This window comes from Oreochromis niloticus, linkage group LG15 (genome assembly GCF_001858045.2).
Source record: "Oreochromis niloticus isolate F11D_XX linkage group LG15, O_niloticus_UMD_NMBU, whole genome shotgun sequence".
NCBI classification, from domain to species: domain Eukaryota; kingdom Metazoa; phylum Chordata; class Actinopteri; order Cichliformes; family Cichlidae; genus Oreochromis; species Oreochromis niloticus.
Genome location: NC_031980.2, coordinates 906,452 through 928,448, shown reverse-complemented (window position 1 = coordinate 928,448; position 21,997 = coordinate 906,452). Strand labels below are relative to the sequence as shown.

The 21,997-nt window shown below is 47.2% G+C and overlaps 2 protein-coding genes across 7 annotated transcripts in view; one reads left to right on the top strand and one right to left on the bottom strand.

Moving 5' to 3' along the window:
- The window catches only part of fbxo16 (F-box protein 16), an 8,859-nt gene extending 5,218 nt beyond the window's left edge, over positions 1 to 3,641 (bottom strand). The window contains exons 1-4 of one of the 3 annotated variants that reach the window (XM_025899027.1): positions 3,508 to 3,641; positions 2,706 to 2,804; positions 672 to 944; positions 352 to 475 (exon numbers count right to left, since the gene is read on the bottom strand). In XM_025899027.1, coding sequence (XP_025754812.1) covers positions 352 to 475; positions 672 to 944; positions 2,706 to 2,803 — 495 coding nt within the window. In that variant the 5' untranslated portion in view covers position 2,804; positions 3,508 to 3,641. Of the gene's footprint in view, positions 1 to 351; positions 476 to 628; positions 945 to 1,113; positions 1,510 to 2,705; positions 2,805 to 3,507 lie in introns of those variants that run through there. The other 2 variants (XM_025899028.1, XM_025899029.1) reach the window with 2 other exon arrangements.
- fzd3a (frizzled class receptor 3a) lies at positions 3,221 to 21,997 on the top strand. Of its 4 annotated transcripts, none has more exons than XM_005449871.4 (9): positions 3,221 to 3,377; positions 4,349 to 4,915; positions 14,076 to 14,272; positions 14,925 to 15,387; positions 15,473 to 15,772; positions 16,325 to 16,576; positions 18,735 to 18,883; positions 20,320 to 20,577; positions 20,657 to 21,997. In XM_005449871.4, exons 2-9 carry the CDS (start codon positions 4,715 to 4,717, stop codon positions 20,913 to 20,915), a joined length of 2,079 nt encoding a protein of 692 aa, XP_005449928.1. In that variant the 5' UTR covers positions 3,221 to 3,377; positions 4,349 to 4,714; the 3' UTR covers positions 20,916 to 21,997. The 4 variants fall into 4 exon arrangements, with proteins under 4 accessions (XP_005449928.1, XP_019209039.1, XP_025754811.1 ...); XM_003440831.5 differs by lacking the exon at positions 3,221 to 3,377 and adding an exon at positions 3,580 to 3,717; XM_019353494.2 differs by lacking the exon at positions 20,320 to 20,577 and having other exon boundaries at positions 21,383 to 21,997.

The following is a 21,997-nucleotide window of genomic DNA, read 5'->3' as shown; positions in this document are numbered from 1 at the left end:
GAGTGCATTAGGCAAACACCTGGTCCTGCAAGCACAGGCCGAAACGTAGACATAAATCTTACTACAGCGAAGTGAACATTTCAAAAGAAGCTGAGAGTCACTTGACTGTTAGCGTTGTTTTATGTACTCAGTACTCTGTAAGTTTTGAGGGATCAGTTCTGTACTTTTGTGTTCCCCTTTTCTACTTCACCAGCTTTAAGACAGAAATTTACATTTTTTTCACACCGTTCATCAAAAGATGTCGTTAGTATTTACTTTCTAAAATACTGCTGTACATCTTATAAAAGTTACTGAAACTATTAGCAGCCACCCTTTGGCTGTCGGCACTGTTTCGGTGTAAGCTGATGTGACCTTGCTGTTGGCCCGTGGGTTGCTCAGAGGTGTCCAGGTGCTCAGTTTGGTCTGCGTCTTCGCACAGCTTGCAAAAGATCTTGTTGCAAGTGCCATCACAGAGTGCGTCAACAAAGATGATGCTCTAGAATACAAAAACAGTAACTGCTACTCGGGTATTTATTCCTTTTTCTTACATTGTAAGTGTACATGAAGCAGTAGTGCCTAATAGTTTCTTGTTTGTTTGTTTGTTTTAAATCCAGCCAACACTAACTCAGTCCTGTGGCGTTTCACTCACCCTCAGCTCAGCTGGCAGAAAGAAATTCAGCTTCCAAACTCACTTCGTAGGTGCGCGCTCGGCCTTTGTGTCCACACACTTCTTTCTTCTACTTCCCCATGGATAGTTTACTTGTTTCCATAGTAACTGTGAGTGTACGCTCTCCTGCTTGTCACAGCCTGTGACACACATGGTGGCGGTGAGCTGAGTGTCGCTGCAGCGCAAAGCACAGAGGAGTTTGTGCACAGCGTGTGCGGGCCTCACTGGCTCCAGTGATGACAAACGTGGTGCAGAAATCCTGACACTGCAGTTAATATGACCATCTGCTCCGCAATGGCTGACACAGCAACAAAAGAAAGAAAGAAAGAAAGAAAGAAAGAAAGAAAAACAAAGCAGCATTATTTATTGTAGTAGCAGCAGAAGCAGCAGTAATAAGCCCAGGACAAACGAGTCTGTGTATGGAGTAATAACCAATAGTTGGTGTGTAATTAGAATAATAAACCAACAGCGTCTTCAGAGCTCCAAACATGTCTGCTGTGTCTCGCAGTCCTCCAGCTTCACGCATTCATTCCCAGCAGTCACACAAGTTTCTGATTCAAAGACAGAAAGCCTGCTCGTTCTCGGATGGGCGGTCGCGCGCAACGAGGACAGAAAACCTGCTGCGAAGAAAGACGGAGAACTGCGTCAAGTTACACACGCAGGGGTGTAACCGGAAACACGAGCCCTGTGCCTTCAGAGTAATAGTTCACTTTTTATTGGACTGAAGAAGAAACATTTGTTTCACTGGAAAAGCAAAACAAGACACCAAGAAGTCTTTCAAAGTCTCTCTGACAAGTTTTAAAGAATTGTCCTTCTCTCTGTCTTTCTGTGAGTCGCTTAAACCTGATCTGTGAGTCAGTCAGCATGAAACAACTCACCTAACACCAACCAGTGTTTTCTCTACACATAACAGGAAGTCAGCAAAGAAGCAGTTTTAAATATATGCATGTTTAAGCACTAAGCACTAGCAACCAGTCGCAAAAACATATTTGGTCTCAATATGTCTGTGAAGGTTCTCAGTCATCCAGGTCATCGTAGTCTAAGGAGCTTGGAAAGAAAAGCGTCTGGACTTCTTTGAGTTGCTTGAAGACGTTTCTCGGATGAGAGGTGAAACGTCTTCAAGCAACTCAAAGAAGTCCAGACGCTTTTCTTTCCAAGCTCCTTAGACTTTGGTCTCAATAGTTTAGCTGAACATACAAACACCACCTACAGCACCACAGTTTGGCACCAAATGATACTTTTGCACCAGTAAGGTGATTCCCAAAGAGCTGTTAGCTGAAAACTATTACAGCAAAGCCAAAAACCAGCCATATTACACAAATTCAGAATTGTGAAATTTACTATACAAATGTCTTAATGTAAACTTAAGAGCACAACTGTTTGGCTTTAACTATGTACTAGCTGAAAACTTGGATTATATCATTTTGAAAACTAGACATGTGGAGGACAAAGAGGAAGCTGTCAGCCAAAACCATCAGCAGCAGATCACCAATATCTAAAAGTCATGTCCTTAAGAAACAGGGGAAAAAATCCACCCAAGATCTGACACGGGATCTGAGAGATGCATCTGGACCTTCAGATAATCCATCTACTGTTCACTGACGCCTCATCAGAAATGCTTTCAGTTGAAGGGCGGCTGTCAAGAAGCCATTGTTCAGGAAGTGAAACAGGGAGAAAAGGCTGAGGTATGCCACTTTACACAAGAACTGGACTGAAAATCAATGGCAACAGGTCTGATGGAGTATTGAACCCAAATTTGAAATTCTTCATTTCAACTCTTTGATTAACCAGCATGTCGAAGGGTCATCAGGAAAGAGGTACAAGAAGAAGTCTCTACAACCATGTTTGAAACACAGTGGAGGCTCTGACGTGGTTTGGGATTGCTTTTCAGATACTGCTGTTGGAGATCTTGTCAAAACTGATGGAATTATGAACACAGAAAAGCACCGTCAAGTTTTCATCCACCGTGCAGTCCCAGGTGGAAAGCATCTCATTCGATTTCTTTATTTTTCAGCAAGGCAGTGATCCCAAACACACTGCCTATACAGTAAAAACATACCTGGATAGAAAAGCACACAGTGGAATACCATCAGTGAACACCATCATGGATTGGCCTCGAGCCCGGACCTCAACACTGCTGAAGCAGAGCGGGATCATCCTAACAGAGAACAGAACAAAAGGCAGAAACATCTAAAGAAGAGCTTTGAATGTCCTTCAAGAAGCCTGAGAACTATTCCTGAAGATATTTAAAGAAATTACAAGTTCAGACTGAGTTGAAGAATAAAGGTGGTCATATCAAATGTAAATCATTTAAGCACAATTATTCAACACTTTTAACATTTATTGTTAAACTAAAAAAAATGTTTTTATATTTTTGTATGTTGCAATAAATTGGGCCAACATCCGCGACTAAGGTGGCAAACAGCGTATCGCTCCTTTCATATGTATTCAGCTCGACTAAACGTAACTAGTCGTATTTTGGCTTCCACGAAGTCGAGCGTTTGATAAAGAGGCCTTTAATTTGATAGTCCGTAGCGGAAGCCGTTAAAAAAGTCTCGCGCACTTGTCGCTCTGTGTAGAGGGAGGGGGGGGAGGAGGACGGAGGAAGAGGACAGGAGGGGGAGAGGAGGGGGAGAGGAGGGTGCTGGTGGAGGGACATTCAGTCATTGTTACCAACTCGAGGAGCGGCGAAGACCCCGCTTACTCCCCGAATTTTGCGGACAGCCTTCAGGTAAAGTTGCGTTAAATTCAGCCGGTGTGGAGGTGTTACTCATAGAGCACCACCTCCGCTGCCGCCCGGCTCGGTGCGGTGACTGAATGCACCGGTGCGGAGCGGTTACCGTGAGTCAGGATGAACTAACCGTCATCTTTTGTCTGCGCCGCGCCGCTTTCACGCTTCTCTCGGTTCAGGTCGCTCGTTTTTACTGCTGCGGGTCGGTTACAGCGGGAAAACACAACCGCGACGAGCCTCCGTGTAACGCTCGGTAGCTACACTCCCATGTATGAGCAGCAATTAATGTCTGAGTCCCGGTGAGGAGCTATAGGAGGAGCCCGTTAGCGCTGACGCACAGGTAGGCTAATGGACGCGCTTGTGTCGCGTTAATAATGAAAGTTGAAATGCAGCCTGGGTTAGACCCCGGCAGGTGCGACGGAGCAGAGACCGTGTTTGACGTGTTGGTGCGGGGCTGGGGAGGGTGTGTGCTGTAGCATGGAAAAAATGCTTTAGCAAAAATGTGCTCGATAAATAACAAATAACTTTAATACATGACTTAAACAGTTTCTGAGCTGTGATTAGTCAAGATAACTATGTAAAAATAATAATATTAATAATGGTCGGTGGTGTCTACTCCCACAGCTAATACTATTACCACTATTATTACTACATAAGTACTGCAGGTAAATCTCTTCAGACTTGCCCTTTAAATACTGCTCATTTGCTTATTTTGCTGGGTTTTTAATGATCTATGGCTGTTTAATGATGCATTTAATGTTGTCGTTGATAGGCAGAACCATAGTTAGTGAAAAGCAGTCACCCAGCCTCTTCAAACAGCCGTTTGTGTGCTGCTCCGCTTACAATTAGTCCATTTTTTCAGTTAAAAGGTCTTGTTTTGGTTTGCACTTTCAAAATGTTGTAATTAATGGACCACTAATGTCTAACCATTTACATTTACAAGGTGCTGTACTGTATTCTTCTGATTGCAGACAGAGCATCATTTCCACAGGGGGTCATCGCTCGTATTTCCACCAGCATCATCGTGGTCCGTGAAGGCCGGAGACGGAGGAGTGTTTTCAGCATCTTAAAGGACCACAGCATCACTTAGGTGATGGAGGCCCTGTGACTCAGTGTAGTCATGGTGATGGATGCAGCCAGCTTGGCCTTGTTGGATTTCGCTGCCCAGCTCATGGTGTTTCTCTGTGATCTAACGAGGAGGAAAGGACAAACAGCTGGTCCTTAAGTCTGGTAATTTTTCCCACTTCCTGGTTAAAAGACCACGATGCTGACAGGGCTCGAGCCCTCTCCGTGAGCCGTCATCTCCTGGGTCTTGCTTCTTTTCTCCTGTACGGATCATGGATCTCCTGTGGGTGCTTTCCGTGTCCATGCTGACCGTGTGTGTTGCCGTCCCCATGGATGCTGTGGCCGGGAGCCACAGTCTGTTCACCTGTGAGCCCATCACCCTGCGCATGTGTCAGGGGCTGCCCTACAACTCCACCTTCATGCCCAACGTCCTCAACCACTATGACCAGCAAACCGCTGCTCTCGCCATGGAGGTACGGTACACTGCTGCCATGTGATCTGAGAAAGACAAACTATCTATCTGTACACACACACACACACACACACACACACATAAATGTATATAAACAAAAGGAATGACAGTTTTCCTGTTATGATGCTCAAACTCTGACAGCAGCAAAATTCATGCGATTCATAAAAAAAAAAATTGCTCTTCACTGTATTTTAATAAATGTATAATTTAAAAATTAAAAAAAAATTAATATAAAATTTGCCCCTCCCCCAAAAACACCAGTCACACTCACACAACACAAAAGCTATTACATTAAAATAAAGGATTAACTGACCCCCATAATTGAATATATATTATGCAATATGTAAAAACTGTACAAAAAAGAAATATATATGTTTTTTAACACAGTTTATATTGTTTTTTTTAAATGAATGAAGTCACGCTGCCACAGAGTGTGTTGGTTACGCTAACTTTGGATTTGAGACACAAATGCCTTTAATAGAGCTTCAAACAAACACATTTTTTTCAACATTTAAAATGAGTTTACATTTTGAAATACACATTTAAAAATGTTTATAAGCTTAAAAACATTTTGTAGTTGACAGTGTAACAGTAGTGAATAAAGCTGCGAGTTAAAAAGGCTCAAATCCCTTCCAGAGTTTGCACAAAAAAGCAATAATTAGATTTATACTGCATGTGAAATAGTATGTTACAGTACATGAACAGTGTTATATTTAAAGTTTATTGTATTATCATTTTAATCAAATCTGCCGGCCAGTTGCAGCTAACTAAACAGAGCTGTGATAACTGCTTCACATAGTATATGAAAGAGTAACCTGGAGGATCGCACATTTCATATATGAGCTCCAGTTATTGTTGGATGAATCAGATCAATCAGCCCAAGTAGCCAACAGCATGAAATAGTCCCTCATCTGAGAAGCTTCTTCAGTTCTCAGAGCTGACGGCGGAGATTCCCAGATTCTTTCCGAGACTACGATGACCTGGATCACTGAGACGCTTCAGATTTTTAGCTAACAGAGCTGCCTGGATGTAGTGAGCCACAGGTGATGCTTGCTGTAAATTCACTGTGTATTCACCTGTACTCGTACCTGCGCAGTCCTACGTCACATGGGAGCTGCTGGGTTAAAGTGCTGACTGATTTGAACGTTTGTGTTCTTGTTCTCATGGATTTGTTCTCTCAGCGTTCTCTGCGTTTTGACACAACGTTTTGAGAGCAGCAGCAGATTCATATGTACGTTATATATGTGAAATGAGTGATTCGGTGTGGGTGGCACACTTTCTGCTCCTGTGGACACGAGCAGCTTAGATAGGTGTCAGCATGATCAGCTGTGTATTTGCTGAGAGAGGGTGCCAGCCTACTTAAGTTTGGCCCATCTAGCTGCTGAGGCTGGGAGTGTATTACCAAAACATTAAGCAGACAATGAAGGTTTAGTATTTGTCCCTTTGGGCCATGAGAACAGAGCATTATTAAAACTCCAGCGATTTAACAGGGCGTGGTGTCCTGAAATGGTTTTGAACCGCACATCTGGGCTGTTGACAGACGAGAGCGATTTACCACAACATGTAGGCACATCAGCTGCTGCGCACCACAGCTATTTTATATAACAGGCTTTTGAGCAGTTAGTCAACCAAGTCAGGCTTTAAGAAAACAGTTTCATTGTTTTTGGGTTGTGATTTCAGCCTCGTGGATAATCCACAGACTGAACATCCACAGCATCTCACTGTTGTCACGGCTGCTAAAAGATGGAGCACTGAGCAGATGCATCGCTTCATTAAGTTAATCCCGTCCTTTATGTAGGCCGATCCCTCGTCAAGTTCTGTCTATCAAGTAATTACGGGCCAAACTGCTCTGTTGGCTCAGCTCTCTGCCTGTCTGTGTTTAGTTTATCGATTCCCAGCATCTCTGCGTCACTTTAACCCTTCGCCCTCGCCCGGCCCCACTCTGCCCGGCGTAGCGGACGCGCAGCACTCTGCCGACCATCTGTGCCCGCTCCGGTTCACGGTGCTGAGGAGAGATGGAGGGTGGGAGGAGCAGCGTACCACGAGAATGGAGGTTATGTAACTTTAACAGGCCCTGGCCGGCTGGAGCACGTAGCGTCACAGCTGTGGTCACATTCGGCCTCATGTTTGGAACAATGTAAGCGATCCCATGACTTTGCGCTCGTACCAGCACCTTTCTCGCTGTGCAGCGGTGCTTTCCAACATATTTCGAGGGAGATTTTTGAAGGTCATTATTCACGTATTCATTTCTCTGACTGAATAAATGTTACCAGCTGCATGTTGTTTGAGGCCAGGTTAGCTTTTTACGCCTAATCAGTGGGTGTGTGTGTTGCAGTGAAGAGAGAGAGGCGCTCCTGGTTTAGACGGTGTTCACTTTGATTGGTCATGGATTCACAATTAAGTCTCTTTTAGTGCTTGTTTGGGATTGGAAAACACACGGAAACCCAACAGGTTCCAAAACCACGGAGCCCAGTCTTGGCTCTTGTTTTCCAGATAACTGGCCCCAGATCCAGCTCATGGGAGAATTCAAAGCCTGTGAGACGTCGAGGGCAGCCAAATGAGAATTGACAGTTGATTTTAAAGGGAATTAGGTCCGCTGAATAGGCGTGATAAGGATGATGAATGCCTCGCACCGTGGAGAAACTGGGAGTTGGATGAGAACCAACGCCTGCCGTTCTTACAGTTTTTGTTCAAACCCCCTGAAGAGTCTTTGTGGATTCCCTTTTCATGTCTTGCTTTTTAAGTATTTTTTTGTTCAAGATTTTACTGTTTTAGGAAAGTAGGACAATTTGTCACAATCTCATAAGCTCCAAACCGATAGAGACAAATTGTGAAAATGCACTTTAATGACTGTAGTTTCTTTGGTGTGTCAGAAGGTCTTTGCAGAGCTTTCATACGAACCTTTTCACAGACACAATTTTGTTTTGCGCTCACACATGCACATTTTTTATTTTATTTTCTACAGCTGTGAACAGAATGTCACACAAACCACCCAGTTTCTTAAAATGGATTTTAATGTTCCCGTGTTCATTCTCACTCGATCCGTCACCGCTGACCGCCATATGACCTCACAGCTGAAGTGGGACGGTGGCCTCGGGCTCGGGAATCGGCTATTTCTGTGTCACAATGATACTGTGCCACAGTCACATAACCGAGAGCGTGGCGGATTTGACTGGCACCACAAAAAGAGAGAAAGGACTGGGCCAAAATCCCCTCATTTAGAGATAGCTGCACACTGATGAATATGAACCAGTGTGGGCCCATCACAGGAAATCAATTACGCTGCTATGAACTGTCCTCGGCCTGCAGAGCAGATGGCGTGTGGTTCACCGCTCGGTGGGGATCATATTACTTTTCTTTAATTAAGGTCGTTTATAATCCTGCTCTTCTGCATCTATGCATCGTTTTTAATGCTCTAGAAGTTTCTCCTCTGAAAATGGCGTCCGCTCCACCGTCTTGTACAGCAGCTGGCAACAGTAGCTGCAACCTGCTGCAGAGTCTGGTTGGAGGAACTACCAACACGAGCTTCAGGCTCAAACTTTTGTTACTTCAGGAGAAGATTTTCTCTAGAGAGAAGGAGCTGAATGATACTGACGACTTCCTCAACAACACCAAAGAGTGTCAAAATAAGATGAACAAATGGTAAAATGAGCGCCCAGATTTTCTTGGGGAAGTCTGGCAGATATTGTATAACAGTGAAATATCAGTTTATGGTAAATCCAGCTCCTTTTGGTGGGTTTCTTTTATATTTAGCAGAAGCTTTCAAGCAGATAAGGGATGGAGACATGGCAGTGGCTTTCACAATGGTCGGAGTCATGTGACTGTCACCGCAAGGCCAGATGGACCACGCAACGGTCAGGGCCCACTGAAGATGTTAATTGCATTAGATTGATAACTGGGCTTGTGTACATGACTCCAAAGCCAGCATCAAGATTAGGAGTCACTGCGTTGGGGGAAATGTAGTCACTATAGTAGAAATGAGAGATACAGGCAAGATTCCTGAGCTTTTTCTAGGTTATCATAACCTTTGTTTTGTCATAACTTTTGGGTTATTGCTTGTCGAATGAAGGGTCCAGAGCTACACAAAGAATAATCAGCGGCCGGCTCTTAATCTGCTCAGACTCACTCATTTCCTCCTCCTTAGATCAGCCTGTTGTCTCAGGTTTACAACAAGTCCAGATAAACTGTGTCGTGTTACAGACTCTGAAGAATAACCCAGATACTCCACCCAGATACTCCACCCAGATACTCCACCCCGCTCTGCCTGAATGGATGTGTAAAGGAGAGCTAAGGTGTGTGTGTGTGTGTGTGTGTGTGTGTGTGTGTGTGTGTGTGTTAAACAGAGTACTTTTTTGTGCACTCTGGCACGTTTTAACAGGCTTATTATGTTAGTAAAGATGTATCCCAGCTGATCTCACACACACACACACACACACACACACACACACACACACACACACACACACACACACACAACATGGTCTGATAAACCCTACCCAGCGTGACCTGGCCTATGAAAGAGCCTCTTGTTTTATTTAATGTCCAACACCGTGTTTATTGGCAGGGGAGTGAATAAGAAGCACAGCAGCCTCTCACTGTGTGTGTGCGTGCGTGTGTGTGCGTGTGTGCGTGCGTGCGTGTGTGTGTGTGCGTGTGTGCGTGCGTGCGTGTGTGTGTGCGTGCGTGCGTGTGTGTGCGTGCGTGTGTGTGTGCGTGTGTGCGTGCGTGTGCGTGTGTGTGTGTGTGCGTGTTCTCAAACACTGTCTTAGGAGTGAACGACTCGGTCTGCCCATCCGTCCTCTCTCGCTCACCCGGTCTCTCACCCTCCTCCCCCACCTCTTTTGTCCTCCCCCTCCCCCTGCACAGGGCTCGCCCGTTGCCCAGGAAACGGTCCCAATTGTGCCGTTAACAAAAGGAGCAGAGGCTTTCTCGCCTCGCGGGAGGTGGTCCCCTCCGCCCTGCACCCTGACCTCCTCGAACCCCGCTCTCCTCCCTCTTCGTCCTCCTCCTTCTCCTCCACCTCCACTCCGGTGATGCATCACTCGTCACCATGGCGCTGAGCTTTGAAATTTGGGGAATTGGAATGGCAGCAGAGGAGAAAGGGGGATAAAGAGGGAGGATAAGGGGGGGAGATGGGAAGAGAGGTGACTAGGAGATATTTTTTTAAAGGGCAAATCAACAAGAACCAGTCGTCCACAGTGGGCTTCACTGTCAGCGATTCATCAGTCACACCATCTCAGCCTTTAATGGAAACCCACTGCTTTAGCATTAGGAATACTAGGCTGTATTCATAATTAATATATTAATCTTAGATAACTTGCATCTTGATCTGATTCAGAACATGCTGGATAGTGTCCATACTGCAGAGGTGAAACTGAGGTCACGGCTGGTTTTCCCCGTTCTCCAAAGGCTGCTGTGTTTAAGATTAGAGGTTTAGCACAGAAATATGCAGAAATATGCAAAGCCACATGATAAGTAATGCACTTCACTACATCATCCCAGGAAGGACGATTCTTACAGATGTTGCTCCTGTTCTTCAGTTTAATGTGAGATTTGGTTAATTACTGTGAAAGCAGTGGGTCCCAGTCACAGGAGCCTTTTATATGTCAGAACAACCAGGTTGACTGCTGCTGTAGAAGTGTGTCTGCTCTTAATCACCAGAAAGACTGGAAACACCACCTGAAACTCCACAGGCTCAAACTCTTTACCTCACACTGCGATTAGCACAGTGTGGGAAAGTGCAGCTGCAGGACGGCGTGCAGGTCTCTGCTTCAGCGTTGTTGACAGCTGCGGGACGCCATCAGTCAGTGACACTCACAGAAGCTGTGCCTGCCTCGCTGTCACGGATGCACCGTACGAGCCGAGTATGAGACGGTATTGGCCCTGTTGACTGATCATCATGCTGACTCATGAGTGTTTTGGAGAGCCAAAAGAGTTTTTGTTTTTTTAATAATTTAGGAAACACGTGATCATTTCTTGCATCCTTATGTTGGACAAAGCTGGCTCAGTCGTATTGGACGTCTCCACACTCTCGGTCGTCTTTGTGTCACTTTTTTCCTTCTTTGTTTGTATTTGACTGCAAACGAGTCACAGATCTCGTTGAACGAGTTTTCAGGGTTACTGCAGCACTATTAGAATTACTCACAACAAGGTTGTTTTTCAATAAATGCATTTGATTCTAACTAATAATGTTTTGCCTGAGTCGTAAACTGTGCAGCAGATCAGCCTGTTATATCTGCATTTATCCCCTCGTTGGCTGTTTGTCGGCCTTTTTTGGACTCCCAGAATGCACCATTTTTCGGCGACTGGCTGACACGTCTCCTCTGTGTGTTTCTAGAAGGACACATTATTCCACATTTTCAGAGACCAAAAATCCCACAACAAACTGCCATGAATCCATAATGACTGCAGCAGCAGGATCGAAGCTGAAGTCACATTAGCATACCGCCGCCCCTCCAGGCTTTCAGCATCCACAGGGTTGGGTATTACACGCTTGATTCTCCTTACATCGCTGACTCTGGGGAGGAAAGCAGCACGACGAGCCTCTGGCCGATGGTTCACCAGCTGTTTCTGCTGTGGCCATTAACACTAAACCCTGTGGAGCGTGCAAGAGCTCTGCAGAGCTCGTGATGCTGCTGATTGTGTGGGCAGAGCTGTGACCGGCCACATGTACCATCCACTGGCTCAGTCCTGCTCTCTCACATGAAATGGCCTGCATTTGTATAGCGCTTTACTTTAGTCCCTAAGGACCCCAAAGCGCTTTACACTACATTCAGTCATCTACACATTCACACACTGGTGATGGCAAGCTACATTGTAGCCACAGCTGCCCTGGGGCGCACTGACAGAGGCGAGGCTGCCGGACACAGGCGCCACCGGGCCCTCTGACCACCACCAGTAGGCAAACATGGGGTTAGTATCTTGCCCAAGGATATTTGGCATGCAGCCAGGAGGCAGCCTGGGATCGAACCACCGACCTGACCTGTTCTGCCACCTGAGCTACAGCCACCACACATGATGGGTCGACTGTCATAAAGAGGCTAAATGGACACGCGAGGAGTTGCGGGAGGGTTAAAAGAGCAGGAGGGGTGAAGAGGATGGAAGGGTACAAAAATAGAAAAATGGCAAGATGATAGGAAGAGAGATGAATGTGTTTTTTCTTTAGTAGATCTGGTAGCCTTTATAGTGATTCAGCTTTGGCCCTTGGCGTCTCCTTTTGTAGCGCCGTCCTGTGTGGAACATTGTGTTCTATGGAGCGTAGCGTTAGCCCACAGGAATCAAACGGGAGAGAACGAGCGAAGATGCAAACTCAGTTGCGCTGCATTAGATCATGTTTGAGTGGTTGAGCTGTGTTTACAGGGCATCGCTGATGAAGTAATAGATGTCACAGGGCTGCTCGCTGGCAGCAGCACGCAACGCGAGTCACAGGAGGGCCGATCACAACAGTAGCGCCTGTTTCCCTCTCGTGGCTACATTCAGGATTTTCTGTGTTTTTCCTCCAGAGAATAACCAGCCTCCCTCGTGTACCTGACTGTAGCTGTAACACGATCGTCAGGAAGCGCTGGAGCCGAAACTAAAAGTAATTGTTGTGGCAGCTGTGCTACACTGTGCGAGGTAACCGGCCACACAGGCCCAAGCTTTGGTGCACACAGGGGCAAAAGGTTTCTACATGTCAGTGATGATCTGTGAGAACTCTGAGGACCATTCATGGTCGTATCATGAATCTGCAGTAACGGATCGGTTTTAAGGCGGGTCACGTTTGAAGCACTTGTTTTCACGCTGGCTCATAGCGTGCCACGAGTGCTCGTGTCATTACACGGTGGAGCTCGTGAAACGTGATGACTCCATTTGTACAGAAACTACACCGTCGGCTGGATGGTTGAGCTTAGACACGACAGGCGATTCTCTCAGAGAGCGTATGAATACTGTGCTGAGCTATGACTCGATCATAAATCTGTGTCAGCGTGCCGTCTATCGCTGATCCCTCGCAGCGCAAAGCCATCAACGCCAGGAGGAGCGATATGAACAAGGCGCTGACAAAAGCTGCACGGACGTGGGTGCTTTGTGCTGTAAGGGCCAAGCCGAACACCCACTCTAATCCTTTTACAGAAGCACGTCACGTGTGTGGCAGGCGAACATGCTGTCAGGAGACAGCGCCGTGTTGCAGACATACGGTGGGAACAGTGTTTAAATCTGATTGCAGTTAAGGTGACAAACAGAAACTCCTGCGTCATCATTGCTTCTCTGAAAGGTTTATCCCCAAACAGCCGGATTTGAACATGTTGCATTTTTATTGCTGAGTGTTTGCTAATCAGTGAAGGACAGAGGACGGTGAGCACGCCGACACACAGCTGTCGAGTCTAAATGATCGGTTTTGTGCACGCACGCTTTGATTTTCTAAAATGTGACTGAAATCTGTTACATTTGTAATGCCAACAAGATTCTGATTGGTAGACACAGACACACACACACACACACTCACGCACACGCACATCTACATCCATTTCTCTAATAACCCCCCCCCCCCCGCCTGTTCCTGTCTGTCACACACAACTGTCTTTAAAATCTGGGGAAGGGCAGCGAGTGTGTGAGTGTGTGATTGACTTGGGTGTGGCTCCTTCTGTAACACACACACACAGCAGTGTGTTTGGCTGTACTCACACACAAGCATGGAAACTGTGTCTTCTGACTATTTGCATATTAGCAGCAGGACCCACGGATGCTTCCTGCATCCACACTGTCTGTTGGCACAGTTCATGTGTGTGAGAGCATTATTGTGTCGGTCTGTGGGTGTGTGAACGTGAAGATAATACACTTCCTTGTGTTTGTGTAAGCATGCTGCCCCAGTGTGTCAGTCAGTCACAGCGTGGTCCTCCCTGCAACACAAAGGCCCTGTGTGTGTGTGTGTGTGTGTGTGTGTGTGTGTGTGTGTGTGCTCCTCCTGTCTGGAGATTGTGGGATAAATAAAGAGGAGCAGAAAAATGATTGGGGTGGAGGGATTATTAGGAAAGGGGCCGGAGTTGTTTTTATGGACTCATCGCTAGCAAATGTCAGTGGACATGCTCGGCTGGTGTCTTTGTGTCCTCTGTGGCTCACGTTCTGAAGGTGGAGTAATGCTCACGCTCCACTGTCGTGTTTCTTCTTTCTGTCTCCACCTGCAGCCTTTCCATCCCATGGTGAACCTGCAGTGCTCCCCGGAGCTCAGGATGTTCCTGTGTGCGCTCTACGCCCCGGTTTGTACCGAGTACGGTCGGATCACGCTGCCGTGTCGCCGCCTCTGTCTGCAGGCCAAGAGCGACTGCTACAAGCTGATGGACATGTTTGGTGTCAGCTGGCCAGAGGAGATGGACTGCAACAGGTTGGTGCAGCAGCGGCAGTCTCTTTACATCCCTGCTGGAGGGAGGAACGAGACCAGCAAACATCCTTAAAATAATTTATTTTTATTATAAAGTTAACTTTGGTAACATTTGAATAACGTTTTGTGACTGATCTGATGGTAGAGTCGGCGTTTGCCACTTGTTGCTCCCAAACTGCGCTCACCTTTGAAGCTTTTCAGACTGTGTGTTGAAAGTGATGCATACATGTTAGTGGGCTCTGACTTTTTAGGAAAAGCTGTGGGAGACATGAAACGGACACGTTAAAGGGAAGGAGTGCACGTCTCAAAGTCTAGGGGGCATCATAAAACTGAATATATGGAAACATATACAGGAGTGACAGTAAGCAGGGTCATTTAGCTTGTTTGTCATTAGCTTGTGTATATCCGTCTGGATCATACTCGCTGATAAAGTAACTAAGAAGAAAAAAGGCTTGAATGTGAACCTGTCTCAGTTTCAAGTCTCTGCAAACTAAACTTGTGCTTTGCACCTGTAGGACGACCAGGTGCCTGGAAGGTATCAAATGTTTTTGATGAATTCTTATGACAGTGTGCTCTACAACGCTGGCGTCGTGTGTAGTCTGTTGTTAAAGGCTTAACACCTGAAACGAGGTCACCGCCTCTCGTCTGCTCTCAGGTTCCCAGACTGCGACGAGCCCTACCCCCGCCCCGTGGACCTCCTGTCCAGCTCGGACACGACCGAGTCTCCCATCTCTGTCCAGAGGGACTACGGCTTCTGGTGTCCCCGCGAGCTCAAGATCAGCCCCGAGCTCGGCTACTCCTTCATGGGGGTGCGAGACTGCTCTCCTCCGTGTCCCAACATGTACTTCACACGTGAAGAGCTGACATTCGCCCGCTACTTCATCGGAGTCGTGTCCATCGTCTGCCTCTCTGCCACGCTCTTCACCTTCCTGACGTTCCTCATCGACGTGTCGCGATTCCGCTACCCGGAGCGCCCGATTATATTTTACGCCGTGTGCTACATGATGGTGTCCCTGGTGTTCTTCCTGGGGTTCCTGTTGGAGGACAAAGTTTCCTGTAATGCAGCTAGTCCTGGGAGGTTTAGGGCTTCGACCGTGACTCAAGGCTCCCATAATAAGGTCTGTCGTCAAGCTTGAACCGGTTTTCTCCTCCTTCCATACGTACAGATCGATGCAGACTGTGTGTTTTTCTGTTCTTTGGCAGGCCTGCACTCTTCTCTTCATGGTGCTGTACTTCTTCACCATGGCTGGCAGCGTGTGGTGGGTCATTTTAACCATTACCTGGTTCCTAGCTGCTGTTCCTAAGTGGGGAAGTGAGGCTATAGAGAAGAAGGCCCTCCTGTTCCACGCCTGCGCCTGGGGCATCCCCGGCATCCTCACGGTGACTCTGCTCGCCATGAACAAGATCGAGGGAGACGGCATCAGTGGCGTTTGCTTCGTCGGGCTCTACAACTTAACAGCCCTGCGCTGGTTCCTGCTGGCCCCGCTGGGACTGGATGTAGTGGTGAGGAAGAGCCTGGCAGAAAGTCCTGTAACGTCTTTTTGTCTCTGTCCTTAGCTCGCTGTGTCTGTGAAAGACGTTCAAGTCTGAGTAAAACCTGAATGCGTCAGATTCATAATTTACAAAATACATGTTTTTGTTCTGTTTACCTTTGTTTTCATTCCTGTGTGTGTGTGTGTGTGTGTGTGTGTGTGTGTGTGTGTCTGGCTGTCCGGTCCAGAGATTTCGAGGGCAGTGAGGTGCTCGGCTGATGGCGCTGAAAATAATAATGCTGTCAGTCAGGATTACTGAGGGTTTGTGTGTTTCAGTGAGCAGCACACACTACCACAGAGGCAGCACCTTTAGAGATGTGTGTGTGTGTGTGTGTGTGTGTGTGTGTGTGTGTGTGTGTGTGTGAAATGGTTTTTGTAAGAACTGCAAACGAGAGCAGCTGCTGCCTCGCTCTGCACAGATTTATCCGTTTGTGTTGCAAATTGAATAAAATGAAAGTTTTTTTTCTTCATTTATTGAATCATTGATCAGACCGTCAGTGTGACATCACGTCTGTGTCTCCAGGTGGGCGTGGTCCTGCTGCTGGCAGGTATTGCTGCTCTTAACAGAGTCCGCATGGAGATCCCGCTGGAGAAGGAAAACCAGGAAAAGCTGGTGAAGTTCATGATTCGTATCGGTGTGTTCTCCGTGCTCTACCTGGTTCCACTGCTGACCGTTCTGGCCTGCTACCTTTATGAGAGCAGCTACAGGGCTGTCTGGGAGACCACCTGGGTCCAGGAGAAATGCAGAGACTACCACATCCCGTGTCCCTACCAGGTAAACGTAAAAACAAGTAATTCTCTAGCTGGGCCCACGTCCTCATTTTAGGTTTGACAGCGTTTTAGTAGGTAAAGGTGAAAGTCTTGGACATGAACTGAGCTGCGGTTTGGGGAAGGCCTCGAAGGGGACTGGCAGATCCCCGTGTACTAAATAGAAGTGAAGAAGTTAAAGAATAGAGAACAAGGAGGGAGGGAGGGAGGGGCACGTAAACGAGAATGAACAGCTTGCAGAACTGAGGGAACCTATACAGATGACAGCCGGAAGGAGCGTGTGTGGAGGCGTCCTGCTCCTGAAATTCTGATACATAATCTCCAAATAAATAACAGAAAGGATGGAGATGATTAATTCTTAGGTACTCTTATATCAGAGAGCTGATATAACCAGACTGTGTGTTCATCACAGCATTGTGCGAGCACACACACACACACACACACACACCTGCGATCGCTGTTATATATGAGACGATTTGGTAATGCGCCTCAGCAGCTGCGATGCTTCACAGAGCTGCGTTAGCCTCCAGCATCAGCACGCACACCGGAGCTCCTCCCATAGAGCCGTTAATAATTCAGACGTCTCTCGTTCTCTGTTCCTTTCAGCAGGGATCGCCTCCTGCCTCTGCACAGACGCTCTCAGAGTGTTGCAGAGGCAGACTGTGTTTCTGGCTGCGGTACTGGTGGAATAGAAGTATTAACTCTCAGGTTTGGATGTTTGCATGTGATACTTTTACCTCCCAGTGTCAGATAGAGCTCAGCCTTATGATGCCGTTAGCCACGGGAAGAGCTGCGTGTCCAGGACGCAGATGAGACGTTTGTGATGCAAAGTTGTGCTTTTAATCTGTCCTCTGTGTGTGTGTGTGTGTGTGTGTGTGCGTGCACTCTGACTCACCACAGTATCTCACTACACTCATCACTCACTACAGAGATGCTGCTAGGTGTAAAGATTTTTCAGTAGGCGTACACGCACGCACGCACGCACGCGCTGTATGTGTTCTCACACGCGTGCATCAGCAGAAAGCTTCGACTCAAAGTGCTGAACTATATTTGTATCTAGAGAGTTCTCCCTGAGGCTGAGCGCTCTGTGTAGCGCTCCTGAGAGATGCTCCATGAGCTTACATGGCTGGACAGCTGTGTGGTCATACAGCCTGTAATGAGGATGCTGCCTGCAGTCATGCATCGAGTCTCTTATCTCTGTGCGGTAATGAGTTCTTCTGTGGATCCTGAGCCTCGAGGCTCTCCGCCTGGTCCGCTTATAACGAGGCCATCATGACGACATCTGTGTGGACGAGAAGCAGGAGGAGAGACGGCAGGAAGCAGCACTCTGATGGCGAACAGAGTGGGCCTCTGTGCACTTTCCTCAACTTCAGCTGGAAATAAATGACCTTGTTTTAACTGTGACTGAGGAAATCTCCCGTTTACACGCTGACAAACAACATGCCTTATTATAAGTTTGGGATGCTGCGCTGTGAGGGCTGCCAGTATCTGCAGCTATAGACAGTTAGCTTAGCACGCATGTCTTTGGACTGTGTGAGGAAAGCTGCAGAAGTGCAGTCAAAAGTGGTTTCTGCACCTGCATGGATATAACTGCACTGCTACTTTACCTTTTATTGCTCGCTGTATATTTGACATCATCCATCAGACAGAAACCTCCACCTTTCACAGCAGCAGCGTGTTGTGTGTTTGCACAGAAACAGGAGGGTGCTGGTTGTCTGCTATTAGTTAGAGATGGATGACACTGTTTATGCCCTCAGCAAGGTTCATGATCAGCAACAGTGATGATGTAGAGTGGAACACACACACACACACACACACACACACACACACACACACACACACAGGAAAGTGATGAAGACACTCAGTCAGCAGGCCTCTTAATGAGCTCGTTCATGCTGATATTTCCATACACCGACTGACTGATGAGCTCCACACTGCTGAACACTGATGCTGATATACATGATATATTTTTGTACTTCTTTGTTACAGTAAGACCATAAATTTTATTAACTGCTTTACAAACTTTTGCTCTCAAAGAGGCCCGAGCCGATTTAGAGTCACTAAGCTAACGTGCACATTTGAACTGCAGGAGGAAACCTGTGAAGGGGGGGGGGGGTCATGCAGAGTCAGTGCACTAACTCCACCCTCTTCTCTGTTTGTTCCAGGTGGAGCAGACCAGTCACCCCGACCTGGTGTTGTTCCTCATAAAGTACCTGATGATGCTGATTGTAGGAATCCCCTCTGTGTTCTGGGTGGGCAGTAAGAAGACCTGCTTCGAGTGGGCCAGTTTCTTCCACGGCAAGAGACATAAAGAGTACGTATTTGTCACTCTGATGGCGTCTGTGTGGCTCAGGCTTCAAACTGATTTTGCTAAATATATATAAGCTTACATAAGGTTTGTCCCAGTATTTACAGCTCAAAGCGCTTCATCTCTCTGTGGTGATAATTAGATGAAAAGTTTAGTTTCAACCTCAGAGCTTGTTCCAGCATCTGATTGTGGATGGCGTAATAATAAAAAAAAAAAATAATGAAATAATAATAATAATAATAAAAAGTATCCAAGTGTAGTTTGAATGAGACACAGGGCACGGCAGTAACATCAGCAAACTCTTCTTCAAAGCAAACGAATGGTCAACAGTGAGACCGTCTTTGTGAACAAGCAGGTGGCAACAGTAGGGAGGAAGAACTCCTTTTAACAGGAAGGAGCCTTCAGCAGAGCCACGCTCAGGGAGGGGCGGGGCCATCTGTAGCAGTGATGACAAAACAACTACAGGAGCAAGAAGACAACACATGGGGAGTCGCAGCAGGCTGAGCATCTGCTGGTCCAGCCCTGAATATAAACTTCACCACACTGGGAGCTGGTTCCACAGACGAGGGGCCTGAAAGCTGAAGGCTCCGATTCCCATTCTACTTTTAAAACCTGTCGGAAGCACGAGTAATCCAGCAGCCTGAGAGCAAAGTGCTCCATCAGGATCATTTGTTGTTATAAGATCTGATTATTCCAGACATGATATATGAGGAGAATTTAATTATAGATTAAACAGCGAGAGACGCTAATATTGGGGAAACAACATATCGTACAGACAGACAGCAGACTGGAGTTTGGATGAAGTGCTGTAAACGTGGACTTGCCATCTCTTCTTCATCTGTATTCAATGGAGACACTAAACAAGCGCTCGCGTTCTCGTCCCGAAACACATTTAGAGTTCAAACATTTTACAGCTGAAATGTTTCCACATTATACTGATTCAAATATTATTTTAAGGAGACCTGGATTTCATTTCTTTTGTTTTAAGTGTGTACAGCAGCTGACAGGAGCTCGGCTCTTTCAGAGGAGGTGACGACGCTCTGGAGCTCCTCACACATGGTCCCAAAATAACATAATGTTTAGTTATCAGCTGATATTATAAATGCAGAGTGTGCAACCGTCTCACACACTTATTATTAAGCCTGATGTGAGGACCTGCAGATGAGCGCAGAGCTTAATGTGAACAAATAGATCCTGATTTCAGTCTTTAGTTTTGTGTCCCTGCAGTGACGCGCTCTCTGAGGCTTTGTGAACACCACCTCTGCACTCACCACTTCCCCTCCAAACAGAGCATTAACCCCCTCTCCCATTGCCTGCTCCACACATTCCTCAATCCTCTTCTACCACACCCACCGCCCCTCCACCTTCCCCCTCTCCCTCCCTTCTACCCTACATCTTTTCCTGCATCCCCTCCCCTCCTCCTCTACCTCCACCTGCTGCAGCGGGATGGTCAACGATAGCCGACAAGTGCTCCAGGAGCCCGACTTCACCCAGCTGCTCCTCAGGGATCCCAACACCCCCATTGTGAGGAAGTCACGGGGCACATCCACGCAAGGGACCTCCACCCACGCCTCTTCCACCCACCTGGCCATGCTGGACGAGCCGCCAAGCGCCAGCACCAGCCGAGCCGGCTCTGTGCGCAGCGCCCGCTCCAAGATGAGCAGCTACCACGGCAGCCTGCACCGCTCGCGAGACAGCAGGTGGGTTCCCACATCGCAGTCTTTCATTAACCCCGCCCACCCGCACAGCCGAGGCTCATTTCTGCTCCTCTCCATTTAGATACACGGCCTCCAGTTTCAGGGCTGCAGACGACCGGCTGCCATATGGGAGCCTGCCTCGTCTAAACCACCAATCACAGTCCAGGCACTGCAGCACCAATCACCTCGACAGCCTGTCGCAGCACGGCTCCGCCCAGAGGCTCGAGAGCCAGTCGCGCCACAGCAGCATCAGGGACCTGAGCAGCGGGGCCACGGCGGTTCTCGGAGTGCCCGGAAACGGGATCCACAGAGTCCTGGAGGAGGATGGAGCGACCGCCTGAAGGGGTGGAGTCCGAGGGGCAGAATGTCGACGAGCAGCCACTCTGATACGTTTGGAGCTCAGAGCCGAAATAACGATGAAACAAATGCTGCATCAGCTTAAAGACGGAGTCCGATTACAGAGGGGGGGCCTCGCACTGAGGGCACGGGACAGAAATCTTTGCCTTAAACATCCTCACAGCTTTATGACGTAGCCTCCCAGTGTGACTCAAACTGATCTTAGCACAGTTTTTAAACTCCACCCAGTCAGGGAACGACGACATCACCGTTGGACCTAAACGACTGAGCCAGACAAATGTGACCGACCGCACGACGCAGCTTACTTTGTATAAAAGGACTTCGATTATGGACACGAGACATTTGGAGCTCCGTCCTCTAGTTTTTAGTGTTTGGGAGGTTTTTGGGGTGGGGGTGGGGCTTAGATTACAAAGAGACTCATTACCCTTGTTCCATGTTTTCTTCTATTTATGAGGGGCAGCCAATCAGGAGAAAACTGGCCTAAATGGAGAAGAACTGAAACAACTGGTTTCAGTGAGAGGATGAAACGTCATCAGATCCATCCACAGCTTTTAGATCTCTGCTGAATCTGAACCTGCTATTCTGCACACGAAGGGATTTAAGTCTGCTGAACTTTCTAGAAGCCTCGCCTCATTTTAAAAGCTGGATTTTAGTGAGTGTTTTATTGCACCTGTGCAATAACGTATGGAACGATACAAGGAAGTCATGTCAGTCTATGCTTTGCTGTTTTAAACCCAAGGGCTGAAATCCAGAATATAAATGCTGAATCCAAACTCCTGCCTTACGACTGTGAAGAGAACAAACCCAACAGAGGTGATGAAGCACAGATTTAATGACGTGCAAAAAACCTCAAGCAGAGCATCAGTGAGCTTCATGGAGCTGTGCGGACACCTGAACACCAACACAGCTGAACAAAGTTTACCTTCCCTTTCCGTCCGAACACGTTCACTTTGAACAGATTTGCTCCATCCTGTTAGAGCAACGTTTCCTCGAGAGGCAAAACATGTTCATAGATGTAAAAAGTGAATTCCTGTTGGTCATTTGTAATAAAGTTTCAAACAAATCA

Excerpts from the sequence above, each read along its gene's own strand:
- fzd3a (XM_005449871.4), top strand. The coding sequence starts at position 4,715 with ATGGATCTCCTGTGGGTGCTTTCCGTGTCCATGCTGACCGTGTGTGTT. Across the intron at positions 14,273-14,924 it reads GAGGAGATGGACTGCAACAG|GTTCCCAGACTGCGACGAGC; the intron begins GTTGGTGCAGCA and ends GTCTGCTCTCAG. Across the intron at positions 15,388-15,472 it reads CTCAAGGCTCCCATAATAAG|GCCTGCACTCTTCTCTTCAT; the intron begins GTCTGTCGTCAA and ends GTTCTTTGGCAG.